The following is a 22,494-nucleotide window of genomic DNA, read 5'->3' on the forward strand; positions in this document are numbered from 1 at the left end:
GGTTCTGATCAGTGCCCAGTACTTACTTGAACTCCCTGAGATTGGCTTTGTAAGTCGTTGTTAACCCTATGTTTGCTGAATATTGTTTTTCCTCCATAGGCTAACATTGAGAGAACTCTGAAAACTGCGCAACTTTTGAAAGTGCACAGTATTTATGCTTAAAAGTCTGCTTATGTGATTACAGAGTTCTTGGGTTTGAAAGCCTTGTTATTTTTCTAAATTGGTCTCAGATTTATTCTTTGAGTGTTTTTCATTTATTGCCTCTGAGAGCACAACAAATGCTTATTACTACCCTCTGATAAGCCTAACTGCTTGCCCACACTACCACAAATAGAGCATTGGTCCGATCTACTTTTGCCTCTGCAAGAACAATTGGGGATCCACTGGACTCTCTGAATAGTGTACTTCATTTTAGTGCACTATATAGAGAGCCAGCTTCTTACAGCGATTCAGAGGGAAAGATCATGAATGTTAGAGAGGTGGAATAGATAAAGGAATGTGGATAGGGAGGCGAGGTAGAGTTGCGCTAGAGAGAGCGGTTGTAGATGCACAAAGTAGTAGAAATAGGTACACCATTGGTAAAGAGGAGAGGGTTAGCAGGATGTAGGAAAATGGCTCCCTGTTACAGTTACCCCCCACTTTTTGCCTGATACTGATGCTGACTTGACTGAGAAGTGTGATGGGACCCTGCTAACCATGCCCCAGCACCAGTGCTCTTTTGCCTAAAATGTACCATTGTTTCCACAATTGGCACAACCCTGGCACACAGATAAGTCCCTTGTAAAAGGTACCAGTGGTACCAAGGGTCCTGTGACCAGGGAAGGTCTCTAAGGGCTGCAGCATGTGTTGTGCCACCCTTAGGGACCCCTCACCTAACACATGCACACTGCCATTGCAGATTGTGTGTGTTGGTGGGGAGAAAAAGGCAAAGTCGACATGGCATCCCCCTCAGGATGCCATGCACACAAAATACTGCCTGTGACATAAGTAACTCACCCCTCTAGCAAGCCTTACAGCCCTAAGGCAGGGTGCACTATACCACAGGTGAGGGCATAGATGCATGTGCAATATGCCCCTACAGTGTCTAAGTCTATTCTTAGACATTGTAAGTACAGTGTGGCCATATTAAGTGTTTGGTCTGGGAGTTTGTCAAAAACGAACTCCACAGCTCCATAATGGCCACACTGAATACTGGGAAGTTTGGTATCAAACTTCTCAGAATGATAAACCCACACTGATGCCAGTGTTGGATTCATTAAAAAATGCACACAGAGGGCATCTTAGAGATGCCCCCTGTATTTTACCCAATCCTTCAGTGCAGGACTGACTGATCTGTGCCAGCCTGCTGCTGAGAGACGAGATTCTGACCCCCTGGGGTGAGAGCCTTTGTGCTCTCTGAGGCCAGAAACAAAGCCTGCAGTGGGTGGAGATGCTTAACACCTTCCCCCTGCAGGAACTGTAACACCTAGCAGTGAGCCTCAAAGGCTCAAGCTTCGTGTTACAATGCCCCCGGGCCCTCCAGCTAGTGGAGATGCCCCCCCCCCCCCCCCGGACGCAGCCCCCACTTTTGGCAGCAAGTCCAGGGGAGATAATGAGAAAACAAGGAGGAGTCACCCACCAGTCAGGACAACCCCTAAGGTGCTCTGAGCTGAGGTGACCCCTGCCTTTAGAAATCCTCCATCTTGGTTTTGGAGGATTCCCCCAATAGGATTAGGGATGTGCCCCCCTCCCCTCAGAGAGGAGGCACAAAGAGGTTGTAGCCACCCTCCAGGACAGTAGCCATTGGTTACTGCCCTCCTGACCTAAACACAACCCTAAATTCAGTATTTAGGGGAGACCCAGAACGCAGGAAATCAGATTCCTGCAACCTGTAGCAAGAAGGACTGCTGACCTACAAACCTGCAGAGAAGGAGGAAGACGACAACTGATTTGGCCCCAGCCCTACCGGCCTGTCTCCAAGTTCAAAAACCTGCTCCAGTGACGCATCCGACAAGAACCAGCGACCTCTGAAGCCTCAGAGGACTGCCCGGGACTATAGGACCAAGAAACTCCTGTGAACAGCTACTTCTTTGCAACAAAGGAGCAACTTCCAAGGACTTCACGTTTCCCGCCGGAAGCGTGAGACTCTACACTCTGCACTCGACGCCGCCGGCTCGACCTGCAGAATACCAACACCTCAGGGAGGACTCCCTGGCGACTGCAGGCCCGTGAGTAACTAGAGACGACTCCCTTGAGCCCCCACAGTGACGCATGCAGAGAGAATCCAGAGGCTCCCCCTGACCGCAACTGCCTGTAACAAGGGACCCGACGCCTGGAACCAACACTGAACCCGCAGCCCCCAGGACCTGAAGGAACCAAACTTCAACGCAGGAGTGACCCCCAGGCGACCCTCTGCCTTGCCCAGGTGGTGGCTGTCCCGAGAAGCCACCCCTGTGCCTGCCTGCACCGCTAGTGACCCCCGCGCCCCTCCATTGAAACCTATACAAACCCTGACGCCTGCTTTGCACACTGCACCCGGTCGCCCCTGTGCCGCTGAGGGTGTGTTTTGTGTGCCTACTTGTGTCCCCCCCCGTGCTTTACAAAACCCCCCTGGTCTGCCCCCCAAGAATGCAGGTACTTACCTGCTGGCAGACTGGAACCAGAGCACCCCTGTTCTCCATAGGTGCCTATGTGTTCTGGGCACCTCTGTGACCTCTGCACCTGACCGGCCTTGAGCTGCTGGTGTGGTAACTTTGCGGTTGCCTTGAACCCCCAACGGTGTGCTGCCTATGCCCCAGAACTGAGACTTGTAAGTGTTTTACTTACCTCCTAATCTAACCTTTACTTACCTCCCCCAGGATCTGTTGATTTTTGCACAGTGTCCACTTTGAAAATAGATTATTGACATTTTTACAAAGACTGTACATGATTGTTTTCATTCAGAGTTTCTAAAGTATCTAAGTGAAGTACCTTATATTTAAAGTGTTTGATGTAAATCTTGAACCTGTGGTTCTTAAAATAAACTAAGAAAATATATTTTTCTATATAAAAACATATTGCCCTGGAGTAAGTCTTTGAGTGTGTGGTCCTCATTTATTGCCTCTGTGTGTACAACAAATGCTTAACACTACCCTCTGATAAGCCTACTGCTCGACCACACTACCACAAAATAGAGCATTAGAATTATCTACTTTTGCCACTATCTTACCTCTAAGGGGAACCCTTGGACTCTGTGCACACTGTGAAATAGTATATACAGAGCCAACTTCCTACACAGGAGTAAAGTCAAGTAACAAGAGAGAAATTACAGAAAAAAGAAATGTTATATACCCAGTAAGCATCTGTTTGTGGCATGTAGTGCTATGGATTCACATGCTCTGCATACTTCTGCCATCTAGTGTTGGTTCGGAAGGATATAAGTTACTGTTCTTCTAAAAGTGCTTTGAGTCACAAGGTATAGTGACTCCTTCTCTTGTTAGTAACATGCATGGGCGCCAACTCCATTGTCAGATTGTTTTCCCACAGGTGGCTGGGGATGGGGTGTAGTGTAAGTGAAAATATAGAGATCACCACGCAAATTAATATACACATAACTGTGAAGAGACTGCAACGGCCACAGGTGTCTGGGGATGAGGGCAGGTGCATGTGATCCTGCAGCACTTCATGCCACAAACAGATGTTTATCACCTCATCACCCCCTTTAGCATTAAGAGGTGCTCCATTGCCTTGTGAGAGGCGAATTTCAAAGAGGAAATCATCTTCAATGGGCTGTTTACCTAAGGGCACTGGGTGGTAAGTAGCTTCCCTACCAATAAGCTACTGAAAGGAGGTAGTATTATCTGGGGGAAATGGTCTGGCAGGATAGACATTGGGATCGATGTCAGTGTAGGGATCAATGACATAATGTAAGCAAGGGTCTGTGTCATGTGAGAAAGGGAGAGTGTTGTCTGCTGTTTCCTGATCACCCTTAGGGGTGATGTCAAGAGGGTTGCCCTGTTATTGCAGAGGTGAGGGAGAGGGGTGTGGAGGTGGTGGTGGAGAGGTAAGTAGAAGAGGGTGTACATCAGCAGAGTCTTTATCCATCCTCTTACTTATGGCAGAGGCACTTCCAGACACACAGGAAGCAGACAACAGCCTTTCCATGGGTGACGGCCCACACTTACAGTGGCCCCTTTTGGCAAACATGGTCAGAGACTAAAGTACCCCCATTGGCAAAGGCCTGCACTACAGTGTGGCCCGCTCTGTCAGGAGCACGGGGTCACCAACTACAGTGCTCACTCACCACACCCTAGCTTCCGCAGGATCGGGCAGACATTCTGAGCTCCTACCACGGTCCCAACAGGACCGAGGGGTCTCACAGAGGTTGCACCAATACATTGCCAAGAATGTGCTAAAAACTGTTTGTATTGGTGGGCTTCCTGGCTCTCTGGGGGATAATAGTGAGGGACACCACCCATGTGGTCTCCCTCTATGCTGATGATGCACTAAAACATCATCTTCATCCAACCTGCTCCGTACCCATACTACTGCAGTTAATGTGTGAATTTGGGGAAATCTTCAGGCTACGAGTCAATCCCACTAAGTCCCGGCTCTATCCCATGGGCTCCTTATGCGGAGTTTCCCAGTGGAGCGGGGCTCCACTGGGAAATACAGGGCGTCTACTACTTAGGAATACATTTAGCACCCACGAAGGAGACCTTTCTGGAGCTCAACATGGGGAGGGTGGTCCAGAGCCTTTTGGCCTCTGTGCGCTTTTGGGGGGGATCTGCCCCTTTCCCTCTTGGGGAAGTTAGCTATCGCAAAGATGATTCTTCTTCCTCGATGTCTATACATCCTCCAAGATACCTTCTGTATGATCTCACGATCATATTTTCAAACCATTGATAGCTTACTGGTCGACTTACTATGGGTGGGCAAACGTAAACGGGTAGGCCTTTTCTCGCTAAAGAGAACCTGGACACGGGGGGGGCTTTGAGGCTCCCTGCATGGAGCTCTTCTATATGGCAGCTCATTTACAGCATGCCACTTACTGGCTGGATACAGAAGAATCTCGGGAAAAAACCCTCTTGTGGGGCACTCAACCTGAGGGAGCTCTGCTGCTCTTATTGATGGGCGGCTCCCAGGTCCCCCCCAGAGGTACCTTACTTAAATCGCTAAGAGGCCACGACATGGGAGGAAGCTATAAAGAGGGTGTTACATCGAGCCCCCTACTCTCAGACCTGCCATTATGGATATTACAACCCTTTCATAAGATAACAGGATCTATGTCACTCCAGCGATGGAAAGAGGGGGGGTTGTGCCACACTGAGGGATTTCTACCCAGGGGGTCATTTTATTACACATCCCAACGCAGTAATATGTTTTCAACTCGGCAAGGGTCAATTTTTACACTATCAAAAAAATCCTGGCCACAGTGAGTGAGGTTTGGCCTATGTTCCCTGAGGCCCCTTCTGTATCTGCCACCCTTGTGACGTTGTTGGAGATGGCTGGAGGAGGTCGATAATGAGCCTCCCTCTGCAGACTAGGTGGGAGAGAACAATGCCTGAACCCATGACAGAAAGAGACTGGTTGCGCACACGCACGAGAGGGTTCGTACAACGAGCTTGAACACTTTATTTAAACTTATACAGTATAATTATATACATCAAACCTATCTCTCCCCCCAAAACTCTTGAGAGTACTCTATTGTACCCGCTCAGATAGTTGCCCCAGGTTTTAGCAACCGACGGCTGACTTTCTACATGTGGTCTGGGGGTGTGCAGCCCTCTCTTCCTATTGGCGATTGGTACTCGGAAATCTAAATAGGGTCTCTAGAGTTCCATCAAGTGCTACTGGGACTGATCCCTTCCCCCAGATCCTATTAGGTATCACACTGGCTAAACGATGCATAGACATAAAATGGATAAAGGCACGCCCCCTGTCATATACAGGGCACAAAGACTTCCTAGCATGGGCAACTGCAGAAGAGATTTGCGTGACATGTCCTGCAGGGGTACGAAACTAGAGGATGACCTCCAGGCTTGGAGGTCTGTGATAGCTGACCTACATAACCCACACACCATGGGATCTACCACCCAATCATCTAATACTGTCCCTAGCCGAAATGTAAAATGATGATGTCCTTCGATTGTTATTTTGCACTCCGCGTAGAATAGTGCGAAAATGTCAAGCATAAGTATGGAAAGAGAGGGAAGGCATATTCGTTTAATGTTTTAATGTTTGAACAGATTGATCTCAATATCCTGCGTTTCTGCCGCTATTCTGTGAATGATGGTAATTAACATGAAAACTCAATAAAGATCATTAAAAAAAACAGTTTGTATGGGTGCACAAAATTACCACAGACGCGCATGTATTTGAAGAATCAAACAACTCAACAGTGAAAATGGTTAAGATGGATGTGGATGGAAAGTGTTGGGAGTTGTAGTTAATCTTTAAAATAGTTTTACCCACTTGGGCTTTTTTGCATGAATATCAATACTGTAATGTTCTGTGACTGCATGAACAGATGGCAATGTATGAGCAATGCGAAGATCCATAAGTGGGACTTTTCCAAAGAAAGCCACATAAAAACACTTTTGATGGGTTGATTGTGCTTGTGAAATACTTGAGTTTGTGTGTGCGTAACAAACCTAGAGGCATTGTGCAGTCCATTTGACAATCTTTTCTTTTGAAGTGCGTTTCACAAGGTATGTGGGTGCAAAGGAGAGAACTAACTAATTAGTTTTGGGTGAAGATCAGGTGCTGTCTACGAAGTATACAAATAATTGTTTGCCATCGAATGAATGCTGAGATCTTTCTGTCGGTCTTGAAGTGGTTTGAAATAATGTTGGGAGTTCAGAGGTTTAATCAGGATGAGAAGTGCAGAAACCTTTGGAATAAATCATGCATGTGAGCATATGACTGCTTTGTGGACCTGAATAAAAAGTCTTTCAACTGATAGCACTTAGAGTTTAACACCTCACAAGGAATTAACTACTACTAGAAATGAAACTGTACATGGGGGATTTGAGTGCAGTGGTACAGAAGGAGGACCTATAAGTCTTGTTAGGACAATGTTAAACTCACAAGTATAAACCCGCGGTGCTGTAAGTGAGATTAAATCTTCATCCTTCCACGAAGAAATCAGTGACTGGAATTTTACAAACATAAACGGAGTGTCTGTTTTCTATGTAAGCAACTAGTCCTATCAGGCGTACACAAAAAGAAGTGTAGGCTAGTTCTGCTTCCTTATAGGACTAATGGTACTGCACTGTGTGTGACAGAGTTTCACTGACTGCACGTACAGAGTTTCGTCTATTGTTAATGAACAGTCTATCCAGTTTGCCACACAGCATGCTCATGTTTCATGTGGTGTGCTTCCTCAATGATACATATATATTTAGATGGCAAGGTAAGGTATCCAAATTCTGTGACTTCAGGATGCAAATGGTAGGTAGAGTAAAGGTGGTTTAGAATGGGAAATTGGGCATTGTCCACATGTTTGGACAAACCCGGAGGTTGCAGTATGGCTGTATTGACATTAACAACTGAGAGTACCATACCTTTACCGCCGTGTTGATAGAAACCAGGAAGACAGTCACCCACGCACTCATCAGCAGCAGACTGGACTATGGTAACTCCCTCTACGCCGGCACCACACTCAAACTCAAATGCAAACTCCAGAGAATCCAGAACACAGCTGCATGCCTCATCCTTGGCCTCCCCTGCCATTTGAGGTGCAACACACCTCAAATCCCTTCACTGGCTCCCCATAGACAAGAGAATCACATTCAAGATCCTCATCCACGCACACAAATCCCGCCACGACACCGGCCCAACCTACCTCAACGAAAGAGTGAACTTCCACACGCAACCTCCGATCAGCCGACCTCGCCCTAGCCACAGTCCCCCGCATCCAACGCACCACCACAGGAGGCAGGTCCGTCTCCTACCTTGCCCCCAAAACCTGGAACTCCCTCCCCAACAACCTTCGCAAAACCAAAGACCTCCTGCTCTTCAGAAAGAACCTTAAGACATGGTTGTTCGATCAGTGACCCTCCCTGACATCCCCCCCCCAACCCCCCGTCCCCCCAGCGCCTTGAGACCCTCACAGGTGAGTATCGCACTCTACAATTTTTTTTGCTTGATTGATTGATTGAGTACTGCAGATATGGAGCAATGGCAGAAACCGGAGAACAGACGTCACTGCTGCCTCATTCTTTCAACTGTCCACCTTGTGTCCAGGTTTGGGGTCCATAACCCCATTCACACCCCCGGGTTATGGAATGCTCTGCACACAAAGGCACATGCCGGACATAACAATGTACAAAGTTGGCATGTTTCCCTGGAAGGTGGATGTGGCGATTGATAGCTCAGTGCCACATCCACTGTGCAACAGGAGACAGAAGTTGGAAGCATGTCCCTCCTTGTTTCCAAATCAAATACATGTTTCTCACATTGTCAGTGTGTACCAGCAGCCTTCTTGTCCTGCAAGTATGTTTGAAAACCCTTCTGTGCCAGAAACACTCCTTTGAATTCTAACACGATACTATGGAGTCTATTTTTCTTCAAATATCATGAAGGTGAGGTGCTGCAGGGAATTTGAAAAATGTTGCCCTATCTTGAAGTTGTGTGAAGGAATAATAGTTTGTGCTTAATGTGAGGGAGACAATAGCACTAAGTATTCCCATATGCATGCGCCCACTGGTATGCCAAACACTCTTGCAAACGATAAGTCTGCGCATGTGAAGCAGAAATTAACTATGCAAAAGCCATCATGCCATCATCACCAATTTCAGAGACTGTACCACCTGGAAAACTGGAATCAGTCTCTCCATTGCAGAGAAAAAAAATGAGTTAACTGAGTGATGCTCCCAGATAATTCTAGGCCTGCAGTGGTTTACAGACTTTCTGGCGTTGATGGTGAACCGTAACTGAAGAAGTTGAAACAATTTTGTGAGTGAGATGGGCACTTCTGAAACGTTTTTTTCTTTTGTCAGTCAATCATCTTGGTAACGGTGAACGTGAATTCTCTCTTAGCTGTAATGACGCCGCCAAAGCATGAGATACGAAAAATACTCCTGGTGCCGATTTCATACTAAAATCTAAAAACGTGAATTGATAATGCTCTGCATCTACAATGAACTGCAGATATTTGCGATGACTTGAAAACATTGGGATATGAAATAAGGACTCCTTGAGTTCTAGTTGCAATACAGGATTGTGTCCTGTAATCCTGAAAAGAATGTTTTGGAGGAAGGTATTCGGAGCTCGCAGACCCAAGATGAGATGCAGTGTACACTCCATTTTTTATGCCAGGCAGTATATGAAGCACATCAGCTGATGAGGTCAGTCTCTCAGCCATCCCTGGCCAGTTTTTGTTTTGTTATAATTGAGGAGAATCTGCAGTCACTGCTTGGATGCAGTGGAAGCTTCCGTTGAATTGGAGCCTCTCCTACGGTGTTTTTTGGAGGGTTTGTTGCTGTCGAGCTTACTTCTGAAAGGACTGAGCCTGACGAAGGGTTTGTCTATTGAGAGATGTAACTTGCCATGCAATGGAATGGCAGTTGCTGTTGAATGGCAACCTCTTGACTCTGCCTGTTATTAGGTCGTGCCTTCTAAACAGCACATGCACTGTCTATTGGGAGAGAGATTGTGGGCCTACTAAGAATGTATAGGGGCTTAAAGCACGCCCATTTTTGCCATTGGTGGGCTTTCTTGTCACTTGTTTGCCTGCTTCTTATTTGTGTCCCAGCTTGTCAGTGTTGCGTGTGCCCCTCCTGTGGAGCTGTGACTCTTTACCATCTTTTCTGATAAGCTGACTTCTATGCTTTCGCTGATTTCTCTCAAGCACTACTTTTTTGTTTAGGGTTAAACCTTCATGGAAGTGCATGTGTTTTCAGCTGTCTACCTCATGTACTTTGCTCCTGCACAGTGTTGCTGTCACCTGTATGCTTCTCTAGCCCCACATGTTGCACCTGTGCATAACGCCACCTTTCTCCTCCATGTGCTTCTTCTCTGCCCACTTCACAATGCTGTCTTTCGCCTGCTCCCACCCACGTCATCCATGTTGTTCCGCCCCATACCACCCTCCCACTCATGTTGGTTCCATCTCCACAGGTTATTTCCTCCCTATGCTTCTTCCCTATCACAAATTTTACGAAACCAAAAAAAGCTTTTACATATTTGTTTCCATTTAGTTATTGATCCGACTTGGATCGGTAACTACAAATAAGCAACAAGCATTTGCAATGCAATGGGTCTTGCATTTACTTGAGTTAAAGCTATTAGTGTTGTAGGCTCCTAACCAGACTCTTCTTGCCAAACAAACTGAAAAGTAAAACAGTTTCACATAAGCTAGCCGACGGGCGCCATGAGAGCAAAGCAAACACACAAAAGGAAACAGAAGTTTAATCGCAGTGAAACTTAAAAGCAAAAGTGCAATGATCCATACAACCGGCAAAAGTACAATTATCCATGTAACCGAGTCGACCGCATGCAAAGTGCTAGACTACTGCCCAGCAAGATCGCGCTGCCTACGAAATAAAGAGAAAAAGTAGTCTAGAAACCATAAGAAAAACAAGGAGCCTCATATATTTTCAATAGTTGGCCAGTGCGCTCGAAGCGGGCTAAAAACCGGAAAAGGCATGACATATGCATGCCTTTCACTAATGAAATCAAGCAAATTGTAAAAAGCAAGCCCACAAACCAACCAAACTGATGGGCAGGACATGGGCCTGGTTACAAACCCCGTAGACAGATAGCAACAGGGTCGCTTTGGGTTCGACCCTAAAAAGCAGCCATTTCATTTTGTAGGCATGCACGTGTGGAACATCAAGCAAACTAAGTGATAGGCAGGTCAAACCTCTTGTTTGCTCGCACTTGGTAGTGTGAGAGAGGAGTGCCTGAAAGGTCCCACACAGCTATGAGTGGAAAATGATTGTGGTCATGGCACATCAGCAGCAAGCAAATACACACAAACACACGTGCTCAGGCACAGGGTTTTCTTTCACTGACTATGTTGAGGACTATGTTGACAATCAGTGAAATAAGGATGGGTAGTTGGATAAAAAGGTGCAATCTTTCATTGTACAGGTGCTAACCCAGATGCCTGCATTGCATGGGCATTACAGCTGATTTTGAAGCCAGCTTTAGGAATACTTATGTAAATGTGATGCTTTATCGCCCTTCACCCAAGTCATTAGAGGATGCATGTTCTTTTTAGGTTTTAGAAGAAAGCAGTTGAGGAGAACTACAAACTCATTCCTCACGACGATTCAACGTAACAAGCAATCAAATCCTTTCCTTGTCTTAGGGTTTTGCCGAAAACTCTTTAAGATATTACAATTCTGGAACATTTGATCTGGATAGAAGCAATCATGCACATACCCATGGATCACCAAAAACCTTATGTGATCCACAAGTCCTACATAGTTTTGAGAAATGTTTTTAGATTTTTAAGGAGTTTTAGTGAAGATAAAGTTCTCATATGAACCCTCCCCAGGCACATCGTGGCAGAAGGAGGGAAAGGAATAACTGCCCACTTTCTGCAAATGAGGGTGAAATATCCAACAGTCTCAACCTAAGTATAAGGTGAAAGAAAGCTTTTTCAAAACTGCGTTCTAGAGAATTCCATTTCACCAGATGTGCCGTACAGTATGAGCTATGCAAGACTGCAGGTGTGGACAGCTCGGTCTCCACCTCACTTGCTAGAGTTTGGGTCCTCCCATGAGGTGGATAGGCTGCATAACATACAATGTTAAATGTGTTTTTTAACACTGCTTTTTAACAATTGCTAATGAGAATTACCCGTCAAATGAGGAGAAATAATTCAAAGGTGTACATTTAGGAAACAACCAGTGTTGGAGAACTTCCACTGCCCTTTTAAGTCCTGTATTTCTTTGATGATAAAACCTTGGCTGGACACTGTGTAATAGCTAGCATGTTGTATCTGAGTTTCTAATCTCTACTACGAACTAGAGACGACATTTAGTACTCGACATAATTCCCTGTGGAGTGTCAAGTTCCCAAAGGGATTAACTTTGTGATTCCGTTGGCGTATGCTAGTATTAGTCTTCTGAGAAGAAGGTAGTGGCTCGATTAATGAGTTCTACACATTGTCGGAACAAGGCCACCCCTGAAGGTTAATTTAGAAGAAGACGGTGAGCCCAAGTGCTTTATTATAGTAAATGAGGGGCTAGACCAAAAGCAAAACCTTAATGGCTGATTGAGGGGTGAGAACAACAACGGATGATCATTCTTTGAACACAAACCAGTCCCTGCACTGGTGCAAAACTGGACAATGGAAAGGGGAGTGACCACTCCCCTGTCCATCACCACCCCAGGGGTGGTGCCCAGAGCGCCTCTAGGTGTGACCACTTGATTCTGACATCTTGAATCCAAGGGGGGCAGAGGCCCCTGGAGCATCTGAGTGGCCAGATCAAGCAGGAGATATCACTGCACTAGGTGACCAGTCCCCCTTCCTGGGCTATTTAGGGTTTTCCTCCAGGGTTGGTGTCCAGATCCAACGTGCAACATTCCAGCAGGTCTCCTCTGCCTTGTTTACTTCATCTTCTGGCCACTGGCACTGCAACTTCTTCCAATGGATCTTAAGGCTCCATGCAGCCCTGGCCTCCAGAGCACTCTTCCCTGCAAAGCATAGTCTCTTGCCTGCTGCTCCAACGACTTGGGACTCCTCTCTAGGTGTGCTTAGTGGGCCTCACTGCAACTCTTGGGCCTGTTGTCTGTGAGCTGCCTGTGGGGGTCTGCGTCCTTGACATCTGGCTCTCCTCACTGCTGAGGGTCACCTGAGACTCCCCTCCGTGGGCTGAGTTCCCCTGGACCTTCCTGGTCCCCTGCAGCTCTGCAACTCTTCATCTGCGACTTGTCTTTGCCAAGGATTGTTGGTGTTTTTTTCCACATCACTGACTAATTGCAACTCGTCTTCTGACCTGGTCCTGCATTTCCAGAAGGGTAGGTAGTGCCTCCTGCCCCAACCGGACACTCCAACTCGAACTGAACCTGGTCCCCTTTATTTACAGGTCCTCTTCTGTCAGGATCCTCCTTTGGTTTCTTCCAGTCTTGCTTGGGTCGTGCACAGTCCTTTTCCAAAGTTTGCCTGTGGGTTTGAGGAAAAACCAGGTACTTACCTCTTCTCTCCCGGTCGCTGGGGGGGCACCCTAGTAATTAGCTTTAGGGGTTCCTAGTTCCTCTACCACCCTCTACAGATTCTACTTCCTTGGGTGGGGGATTGACTTTTGCATTCCACCTACTTACTATATGGTTAGTATATGGTTTGGTCTCCCTCCATGGTCTCCATTATTTTCTGTTATTTCACTGTTTTCTATTGCTTTCTGTGCCAATTCCTGATTACTAATGTGTATATGATAGTGTGTTCACTCACCTGCTAATAAGAGTATTGCCTACACACTATTTTAGTGTTTGTGTTACCATAATAAAGTACCTTTATTTTTGTAACACTTTGTGGTTCTTTCCTGTGAATGAGTGTTGTGTGACTGTAGTCGTATTGCATAATCTTTGCATGTCTCCTAGATAATTCTTGGTTGCACATCCTCTATCTCTAGAGAGCCCTGGCTTCCTAGACACTGTCTACACCTCACTAATAGAGGATACCTGAACCTGGTATAACTTGACAACACCAAAGCTGCTGACCACACACTAGGCCAGCTTCCTACATTGGTGGTGCAGCAGTGGGATAAGACACTTGCAATTGCCTTACCACTCTGTCACTAGGTACGTTATACAAGAAAGACCTTTACTAGCTGTAGGTAAACGTTACACTTAGTGTTAGGGTTCTAGCCTCCTGAGTTTGGGTAAGCTAGGGGCCTGGCAGAGCCTTTGCTCCGAACTTTGCTGGGAGTATAGTTAGGGACTCCTGCACCACTCTAGCTAGACATCATGTCTTCAGTAGAGCACACCTCTCAGGCCCTGGACTCTCAGTATGAGTGTCTAACTTTTCAAGAGTTGAGGGAGATGTGTGCCTCTAGGAAACTGAAGACTGGGAGGGTCTACGTCTGGGCTTGCTCCTCCAGGCTGATCATGGATACTGCTGACAGCTAGAAGGAGGAACAGGAAGCAGAGTCTGATCCAACAAACCTAGATAGGATAGATCTGACACCCTGTGGATCATCACAGCTCTGCCAGAAGCCTAGTAGGTAGTGAGAAGGGAGGTCACAGTAGTAGGGCCACCTTTACCCTCTAGAGGCCTCATTCAGAAGGTCCCCGGTGGGATGAATTGGTCGTCCTCTTCTAACTCTCACTTAACCTCATCTGAGGAGACCCACTGTTCAAATTCAGGAGAGGATTCCCTTGACAGGGAATTGAGACAAAATGTGCTATGCTTTGACTAACAAGCAAACCCCTGAGGGATTGTGTGCTCACTCTAATAGAGTACCTGCCGCAACAACTGTATTAGCACGTGTCCCTGTCCTGGAAATCCACCAAGCAGCAACGTGGGTGTCCCTGCACATGTTCACAAAGTACTACTGCCTGGACAGTCAAGTCCGCAGGGATGGCTCCTTTGGACATTCGGGCCTACAGGACTTCTAGTATGATCTTGGTGGCAGACCTACCTCTGAGGATGGCATTGCTTGGGTATATATTCTAATGTAAGGGATCTGCAACTAGAAGTCTCTATCAGATGAACAAGTTACTTACCTTTGGTATCAAATTATCTGGTAGTTGCAGATTCCTTACCCGCCAACCCATCCTCCCCACTGTGCAACTTCCCTTTCAGGGCCCTAGGTCTGGCACACAAGTTTGTGTTATTCATGGCTCCGCACTTATGGTGTGGAAAGTCGTGAAAAGAAATTGGTGCCAGCGTGCCAAGGTGGCGCCTATATATACGACTGTCATCACGGTAACCACGACACCACCTGACGGCGTGTAAGGGTACTGCTCGAACAAAAATCTGCAGATCAAGTGTTGACGCCGGTGGGAAATTCGCGAAAGTAAGGAATCTGCAAATAGAATATGTCTCTACCAGATAATTTGTTTGCGAAGGTAAGTAACTTGTTGTATATTGAGCAGGCCAGTCTCTAGAAAATCCCTTAGCTGAGCTCCCTGCTTTTGTGGCAAAATAATTTTGTGTAGGCCTGATAATAAGTTGGACTAAGCACCCCTAAGCATAACAACTTTTATCTGTAATAATTAAAAAAGTTATATTTGTGAAATATTGCTTGTGCGCTAATATATATTTTTGTTTTAATACTTGGAAAAGAATTCCACAGAAAAGAATACAGTGTTCATTTTAAGTGAAAAGAGGGAAGCTGATGAGCAAGTGGACTCTCGTCTTCAGTGGCAGCTGAATCTCCTGACACATGTGGAAAATGTCCAGAATGAAATAACCAGCAGGATGGACCTCATTGAGAAAGAAGTTGACGGTATATACAAATTAAGCACAATGTTATCTAAGTACTGCCTTTCTTGTTGCAGTTACGTTTAATATAACTGTTATAATAAGTTTAGTACAAAATAGCAGTCCTTAGGTTATTTTGGCGTGATTTATTTGCTTATTTAAGCATTCGGAGCTTCATTAAAGTCCATGGTGTGAGCCAGCTGTTTATAATGAAGTGAATTTCCCACCTACGTCCTAGAAAAGGTCATTAATTTACACCAGACAACTCAGATGCTACCCCACCCCTTCCTAAAGGAAAAGAAGGCACGTTTTTGGTGAAAGTAGTTTCTCCATGGGTTAAAATACTCCCCTCAGAGAAAAAAGATTTCATAATATGCACTTTCTCTTGCAGGATCAAATATATGTTGGACATTTGCCAATGCAAAAATGGAATTTTAACATGTTTACCCTTTTACGTTGCTTCTCTGTTACTTTTTTTTTTTTTTTTTTAATACCGACATATATCAAGCATGATTTATTAAATTACTGTCGGAAGCTGGCTCTGTATATACTATATCAAAATTGAGATATAGTGTGCACAGAGTCCAGGGGTTCCACAGAGGCTTAACAGAGGTTAAAGTAGATAATACTAATGCTCTCTTTGTGGTAGTTTGGTCTAGCAGTTAGGCTTATCATGGGGTAGTGCAAAACATTTGTTGTACACACACAGTCAAGAAATGAGGCACACACTCAATGACTAACTCCAGGCCAATGTTTTTATATAGGAAAAATATACTTTGATACTTTATTTCTAGAACTAAAAAGATCTTGTTGCAGACATGTGCAAGTAAGTATCAAGCATATGTATCAGAGACACTTTGTTTAGATTTCGAAAATAAAACGGGTTACAGGCAAGTTACACTTTTCACTTTTAAAAGTTGACATTAATATATCAAAACAGTCCTGGGGGGGAGTGTTAATGCAGTATTGAAGTAAGTACTCAACTTACAGTTCCAGTCTCCAGGGGTTGGGGTGTCCACTGGTTGGGTTCCGGATGATCCCAAATTTACACCACCAGCAACACGGGGCAGGCCAGGTGCAGAGGTCAAAGTTGAAGGTAGATTTAGAATGGGATCCTGTGGAGACTGCGGCGCTCGAAGCAGGTCTTCTGGCAGGTAAGGAACTGCACCTTCGGAGGGCAGACCTGGGGAGGTTTTAGGTGAGCACTGGGGGGCCACAGGTCAGTACCTAATACACACCCTCAGTGCCATAGGGGTGGCGGGGTGCAGGATGCAGACAGTGTCCGGCTCCCAATGCTTTTCGATAGGGGGGTCCCCAGGGTCACAAAGATGCAGCAGGGTGGGTCCAGGGGGTTGGTTCAGGGAAACCACAGGCTGGACAAGGATGAGGGACGCCTGCTGAACATTTCTGGACTGGTGGTCGGATTCCCAAGGCCCGACGGCTGCGGGTGAAGGGGTACCTTTAGGCATTGGGGAATCTTTATCCGGTTCTTTCGCGGTCAGGGGGGACCTATGGTTCTAGGCTGCAGGCCAGGAGGGTTCAACCCGGGGTTGGACACAAGGTCAGAATCACCAGGGGACCTGCTCTGGACCAGTGGGCCACCTGGATCCAGGCCATGGATGTCGGGTGCAGAGTGGGCAAGACTCACTGTTCTGGAATCCTTCTTGGAGTTTCTTGTGGACAGGGTCACTGTCCTCTGGAGCTCTTGGTTTTCTGGTGCGCAGGCAGTCCTCTGGAGATTTGGAGAGATCGTTAGTCCTGCAGGATGCATTGCCTTTTTGGAGCTGGACTTCAGAAGCTGCAGACAGTCCAGTAGAGCTGGGGCAAGGTCAATTGACGTCTGGAGTCTTCACTGCTGAGGGTTCGGCTTAGCAGTCTTTCTTCTTCTTGTTGAGGTCACCAGGAATCTGGTGAGCTAGGTTCAGGGGAGTCCTAGATTTAGAGGCATTATTGGGGTCAGAGGGCACTAGTCAGTGGTTACTTTTCTTGAAGGGGGGGGGCTACACCTTTCGTGTGCCCACTCCCTTTGGGCAGGGGGGAACATTCGTAACCCTATTGGTCCCTGTCCTCCAAACCAAGATGGAGGATTCTGCAGGGAGGGGGTACTTCAGCTCTGGACACCTTAGGGGTGGTCCTAGCTGGAGTGGTCACTCCTCTCTTTTTTTCCTAATTTTCCCGCCAGACTTTCTGCCAAAAGTGGGGCTTCATCTGGGGGGCGGGCATCTCCACTAGCTGGAGTGCCCTGGGACACTAACAGGAAGCCTGAGCCTTTGAGGGTTACCGCCAAGTGTTACAGTTCCTGCAGGGGGAGGTGTGAAGCACCTCTACCCAGAGCATGCTTTGTTTCTAACTCCAGAGGGCATAGAGGCTCTCACCCCATGGGGTCAGAAACTTGTCTTTTCGTGGCAGGCTGGCACAGACTGGTCAGCCATGCACTAAAGGGTTGGTAAAGATGGATGCATCGTACAATAAATTGAACTCTGGCATTACTGTGGGTTTATTGTGCTGAGAAGTTTGATACCAAACTTCCCAGCCTTTAGTGAAGCCATCATGGAGCTGTGGAGTTTGTAATTATAGATTCCCAGCTCATATACTTAATATGGCCACACTGCACTTACAATGTCTAAGAATGGACTTAGACACTGTAGGGGCATATTGCTCATGCAGCTATGCCCTCACCTGTGGCATAGTGCACCCTGCCTCAGGGCTGTAAGTGTTGCTAGAGCGTTGACATACCTAGGCAGTGGTTGGTGGGCTTTGTACCCTGAGAGTGATGCCATGTCCACTTTACCTTTTTCTGCCCACCAGCACACACAAGCTGCAATGGCAGTGTGCAAGTGCTTGGTGAGGGGTCCCTTAGGGTGGCACAATACATGCTGCAGCCCTTATGGACCCTTCCTGGTCACAGTTGTGTGCCTGGGGTGTGCCAATTGTGGGAACAATGGTACAGTTTTAGGGAAAAAACACTGGTGCTGGGTCTGGTTAGCAGGATCCCAGCACACTCTGTCAAGTCAGCATCAATATCAGGCTTAAAGTGTAGGGGGTGGGTAAGCATGCCAAAACACTTTCCTACAATTATGCTTTAGAAAATTGTACATACGTTAGCAAAATTGCCTTTAACCATCATCTATTTCTCCATTTGGAAATATTTGTTGAGAAATTAGGTTTTGAAAGCAGACAAATTACACAAAAGTTAATCAGAGCTGTCCGCAGACATCTTCCTTTTTTCAAGTTGCATATTTTTGTTCTATTTTATTTTGAACTCAATCACCAATCTTGCTCCCATCCTTCTGCATCCACTTGCAAAGTATAAAGAAACATTCTGGGGGCATTATAAGCAGCTGCACATAGTTATATTTTGCAAAAATGTGGAACCATGGTCAGTAGAGCAAGATTAACTTACAGCTTTATGTGTTTCCTAAGTGCTGTTGCCCGAACAGTAAAGTGTTTGCATTAATGTTTCATATATATACAAGTTTGACTATCTTATAGCCTTGGATTAATATCTTGTCTAACGCAGCTCCCTTTCCCACAACCGTATTATGGCACCCTAACTGGCAGAAAAAAGGATTCTGATGGATACAACTACCTGTGGATTCCTCACCTTATGAATTCTTCCTTGCGCCAGCATCCAACGGAAAGTCTTCTTCCTAGCTGTCCATGTCGACGAGGACGTCATAATGGCACAGCTCCACATGACTCCGTCTGATGTCAACGTGCCAATAAGAGGTCCTTCTCGGCGTACTGACATCAGTTTTCCTTTTTTCCGTGCCTTCGCCAACAGTTTTTCTTCCTGGCTCGTTGGTTACGGTTTCGTCTTTTGGTGGTTACAATGTCGCCTCCAAAGAAGTCCGGTTTCAAGCCATGTAGAGAGTGTGGGGGTCAGATGTCAGTGACCGACCCTCATTCGGATTGTATTTGGTTCCTTAGTTCTGAGCATGATGTTGAAGGATGCTCATCGTGCCAGAGTATGAACCCTAAGGCTCTAAAAGAGCGTGAGGCGAAGCTTTTTCTAGCGAAAGCGAAGAAGAAGGGCCATAAGAGGGATTCCTCCCATGCTTCACCAAAAAAGCATAAGAAGCGGCGTCATCATGATTCACGGCGCCGTTATGACTCTCGGCTCCGGTCGGAGCGGAGCCGATCGAGGTCTCGGTCTTCTCGACGCCAGAAGACATGGGAGATGAGCCCTACTGTGACGCCTCAGCCCAGGAGTCCGGAGTTGGCGCCGGTGCTGTCTGTCTTTGAGGTTGCTCATCATAGCCCTCAATTTTCGCCGGCGTCGAGGGAGCCTGATGTACAGCAGTCCTCGACTCAGCAGTACCCTGCTTTCCCGGCTCCAGGGGCGGATCCGGCTGCATTTTTTTAATGCAATGTATGCCATTTTTCAATCTGTGGCCCCTGCTGGTGCACAGGCGGGTCCCACGGGGCCATTGGCATTTGATTTGGGCTCTCCGGCGCCGTATAAGGCCGCTCCATTCATGCCCTTTTGTCCAGCGGAGAGTGTCGGATCGGCGCCGAGGGTATCTCCTTGTGGGAGGTCACCACCTGTGACGGTGGCTCCACCATTGCGTCAGCCGACGCCATCGCTGCGCCATTCGATGTTGATGATGTCTCCTTCCAGACCGGCTCCATCGCCTTCCTGCCAACCAACTCCGCGGAGTTCATCGTTGGACTCCGTGCCGGCGCCGGGTGAGGCCAGAAGTCACCCATCTCTTCCTGGGCCTTTCCGAGGTTCGAAGTCTTCGGCGTCGATGGATTCTTTGTCGACGCCAGCTTGGGAGATTCATCTTCGGTCTCGGAGGAAGGCTTTAAGACTTTTGGAGGAGAAAGAATACAGACAGCTGGAGGAAGGTGAGATTGAGCCTTCTGATGAATTCCAAGGTCTGGCCACTGCGAGTAGGCTGGATACCTCCGTCTCCGGGGGAGTTTACAGAAGAGACCGCATCCTTCCATATGGTGGTAAGGAAGGCAGCAGAGTTTCTGGACTTGCCTTTGTCTGTGGCGGAGGTGAAAACTAACCTGCTCACAGAGGTGTTGCATCCTTCTGCGTCCAGTGCTGATCCTTTGCTGCCTTTCATTGAGGCTTTAACTGAGCCTATATTGGACTTGTGGAGGAAGCCAGTTATGACTCCTGCAGTGAACAGGGCAGTGGCGAGGAGACATAGGGGCGCACCAGGGGATCCGGTTTTCCTGTCACGACATTCGACTCCTGAAAGTTTAGTAGTCCAGGCGTCTTGCTCCGTGAAGTCTGCTCCTGGAACATTCCCTGGAGTCCTAACTGATAGGGAATCCAAGAGGATGGAGCAGTCTTCGAAGAAGATCTTTTCATCCTGTAGTATGGCGTTCAAGGCTACTAATTCAACCTGTGTGCTGGGCAGGTATGTCCACGCCCTTATGGACTCCGCTAAAGAGATGGCCAAGGATCTGCCACAGGAGATGCAAAGGTCATTTGGGCCTCTTTTTATGGATGCGCAGGCGGCTGCACAACAAATTATACAGTCTGGCCTGGACACGTCTGATTCGGTAGCCAGGGCCATGGGAACATCTGTGGCTACTAGGAGGCATGCCTGGTTAAGGTCCTCTGGATTTTTCATTGGACGTTCAATCCACCTTAATGGATCTACCATTCGAAGGAGAAAAGCTCTTTGGAAACAAGGCGGATTCTGCCCTTGAACGGTTGAAGGACTGTCGGGCAACAGCTAAGTCTTTGGGCTTACAGACTTCTGCTGCAGCATCTTATAGATCTTTTCGCAGGTTTAGGGGGTTTACACGTGGCTCTGCCTTTCGGAGGTCCCAATACTTGGCCCAGCAACCCGCCAATCCACCCTATCGTGCATTTAGAGGGCGGGGTAGGGGTAGAGCTAGAGGGCCAGCCCAGCAGCCTTCATCTTCATCCTCCTCCTTCGGTGGACAACAGCAGAAGCAGCCCTAGTTTTCCCCTCTTTATTGTCCATACTTCTCCTGTAGGGGGAAGATTTGAGTCTTTTTCTCCAAAAGTGGGAGTCAATTACAACGGACTCGTGGGTGTTAAGAATTGTGGAAAAAGGTTATGCTCCCCCCTTTCAGGAGTCCCCTCCTCCCTTTCCCCCCGTCCCTCATTTTGTTCAGAAGACCATCTTCTGTTGTTGCAACAGGAGGTCATGACCATGTTGTCAAAGGGCGCAATAGAGTTGGTGCAGTTGCACGAAAGGGGTCAGGGGTGTTATTCAAGATATTTCCTGATTCCCAAAGTGGACGGTCGCCTAAGACCGATTCTAGACTTGATGATTTTGAATTTGTTCCTCAAACAGGAGAAATTCAAAATGCTGACCCTAGTGCAGGTACTATTGGCGTTGAACGAAGGAGACTGGATGGTGTCTGTCGACTTGCAGGATGCGTACTTTCATATTCCAATAATCAAGTCGCACAGGAAGTATCTCCGGTTTGTGGTCGGGACGCAACACTACCAGTTTGCGGTCCTTCCATTTGGACTTACTTCAGCACCTCAGGTTTTTACGAAGGTGATGGCGGTTGTTGCAGCACATCTCAGAAGGAGGGAAGCAGCAGTTTTTCCCTACCTGGACGATTGGTTGATCAAAGCCAAGACTCCGGAATGTGTTGTCTCATCTGCGAATGACAACTCAGTTGTTGTTTGACCTGGGTTTTTCAGTAAATGTACCCAAATCTCACCTGGAGCCTCTCAACGCCCTCTGTTCATAGGGGCAGTACTGGACACAACATTGTTTCGAGCCTACCCCCCGCCTCAGCGGGTTCGGGACATTCAGGCACTGATTCCAATGTTTCAAATTGGAGCGGCAGTTCCAGTCCTCAAGGTCTTACGCCTGCTAGGTCTGTTTGCTTCTTGCATTCTGTTGGTCACTCACGCTCACTGGCATATGAGGGCTCTTCAGTGGTGCCTCCGCAGGCAGTGGTTCCAGCACAAAGGAGATCTCGGGGATTCAATAAAGATCTCCAGGGACACTGTAGCGGATCTTCATTGGTGGACAGTGGACGTCAACCTTTACCAAGGAAAACCGTTTTCACTACCACCTCCTGTGGCCACAGTAATATCGGATGCTTCCACTCTAGGGTGGGGAGCTCATCTGGGGGACCTGGAGATCAAGGGTAATCGGTCTCCAGGGGAACAGATGTTGCATATCAATCTGTTGGAGATGCGA

At 47.2% G+C, this 22,494-nt stretch overlaps 1 protein-coding gene across 4 annotated transcripts in view; it reads left to right on the forward strand.

Moving 5' to 3' along the window:
* PHF20L1 (PHD finger protein 20 like 1) overlaps positions 1-22,494 on the forward strand; it is a 764,530-nt gene that overhangs the window by 718,230 nt on the left and 23,806 nt on the right. For all 4 annotated transcript variants that reach the window (XM_069220776.1, XM_069220778.1, XM_069220775.1 and 1 more), the window contains one exon: positions 15,200-15,362. In XM_069220776.1, coding sequence (XP_069076877.1) covers positions 15,200-15,362 — 163 coding nt within the window. The remainder of the gene's footprint in view (positions 1-15,199; positions 15,363-22,494) is intronic.

The sequence above is a fragment of the Pleurodeles waltl genome, chromosome 2_2 (genome assembly GCF_031143425.1).
Source record: "Pleurodeles waltl isolate 20211129_DDA chromosome 2_2, aPleWal1.hap1.20221129, whole genome shotgun sequence".
In the NCBI taxonomy this organism is placed as follows: Eukaryota; Metazoa; Chordata; class Amphibia; order Caudata; family Salamandridae; genus Pleurodeles; species Pleurodeles waltl.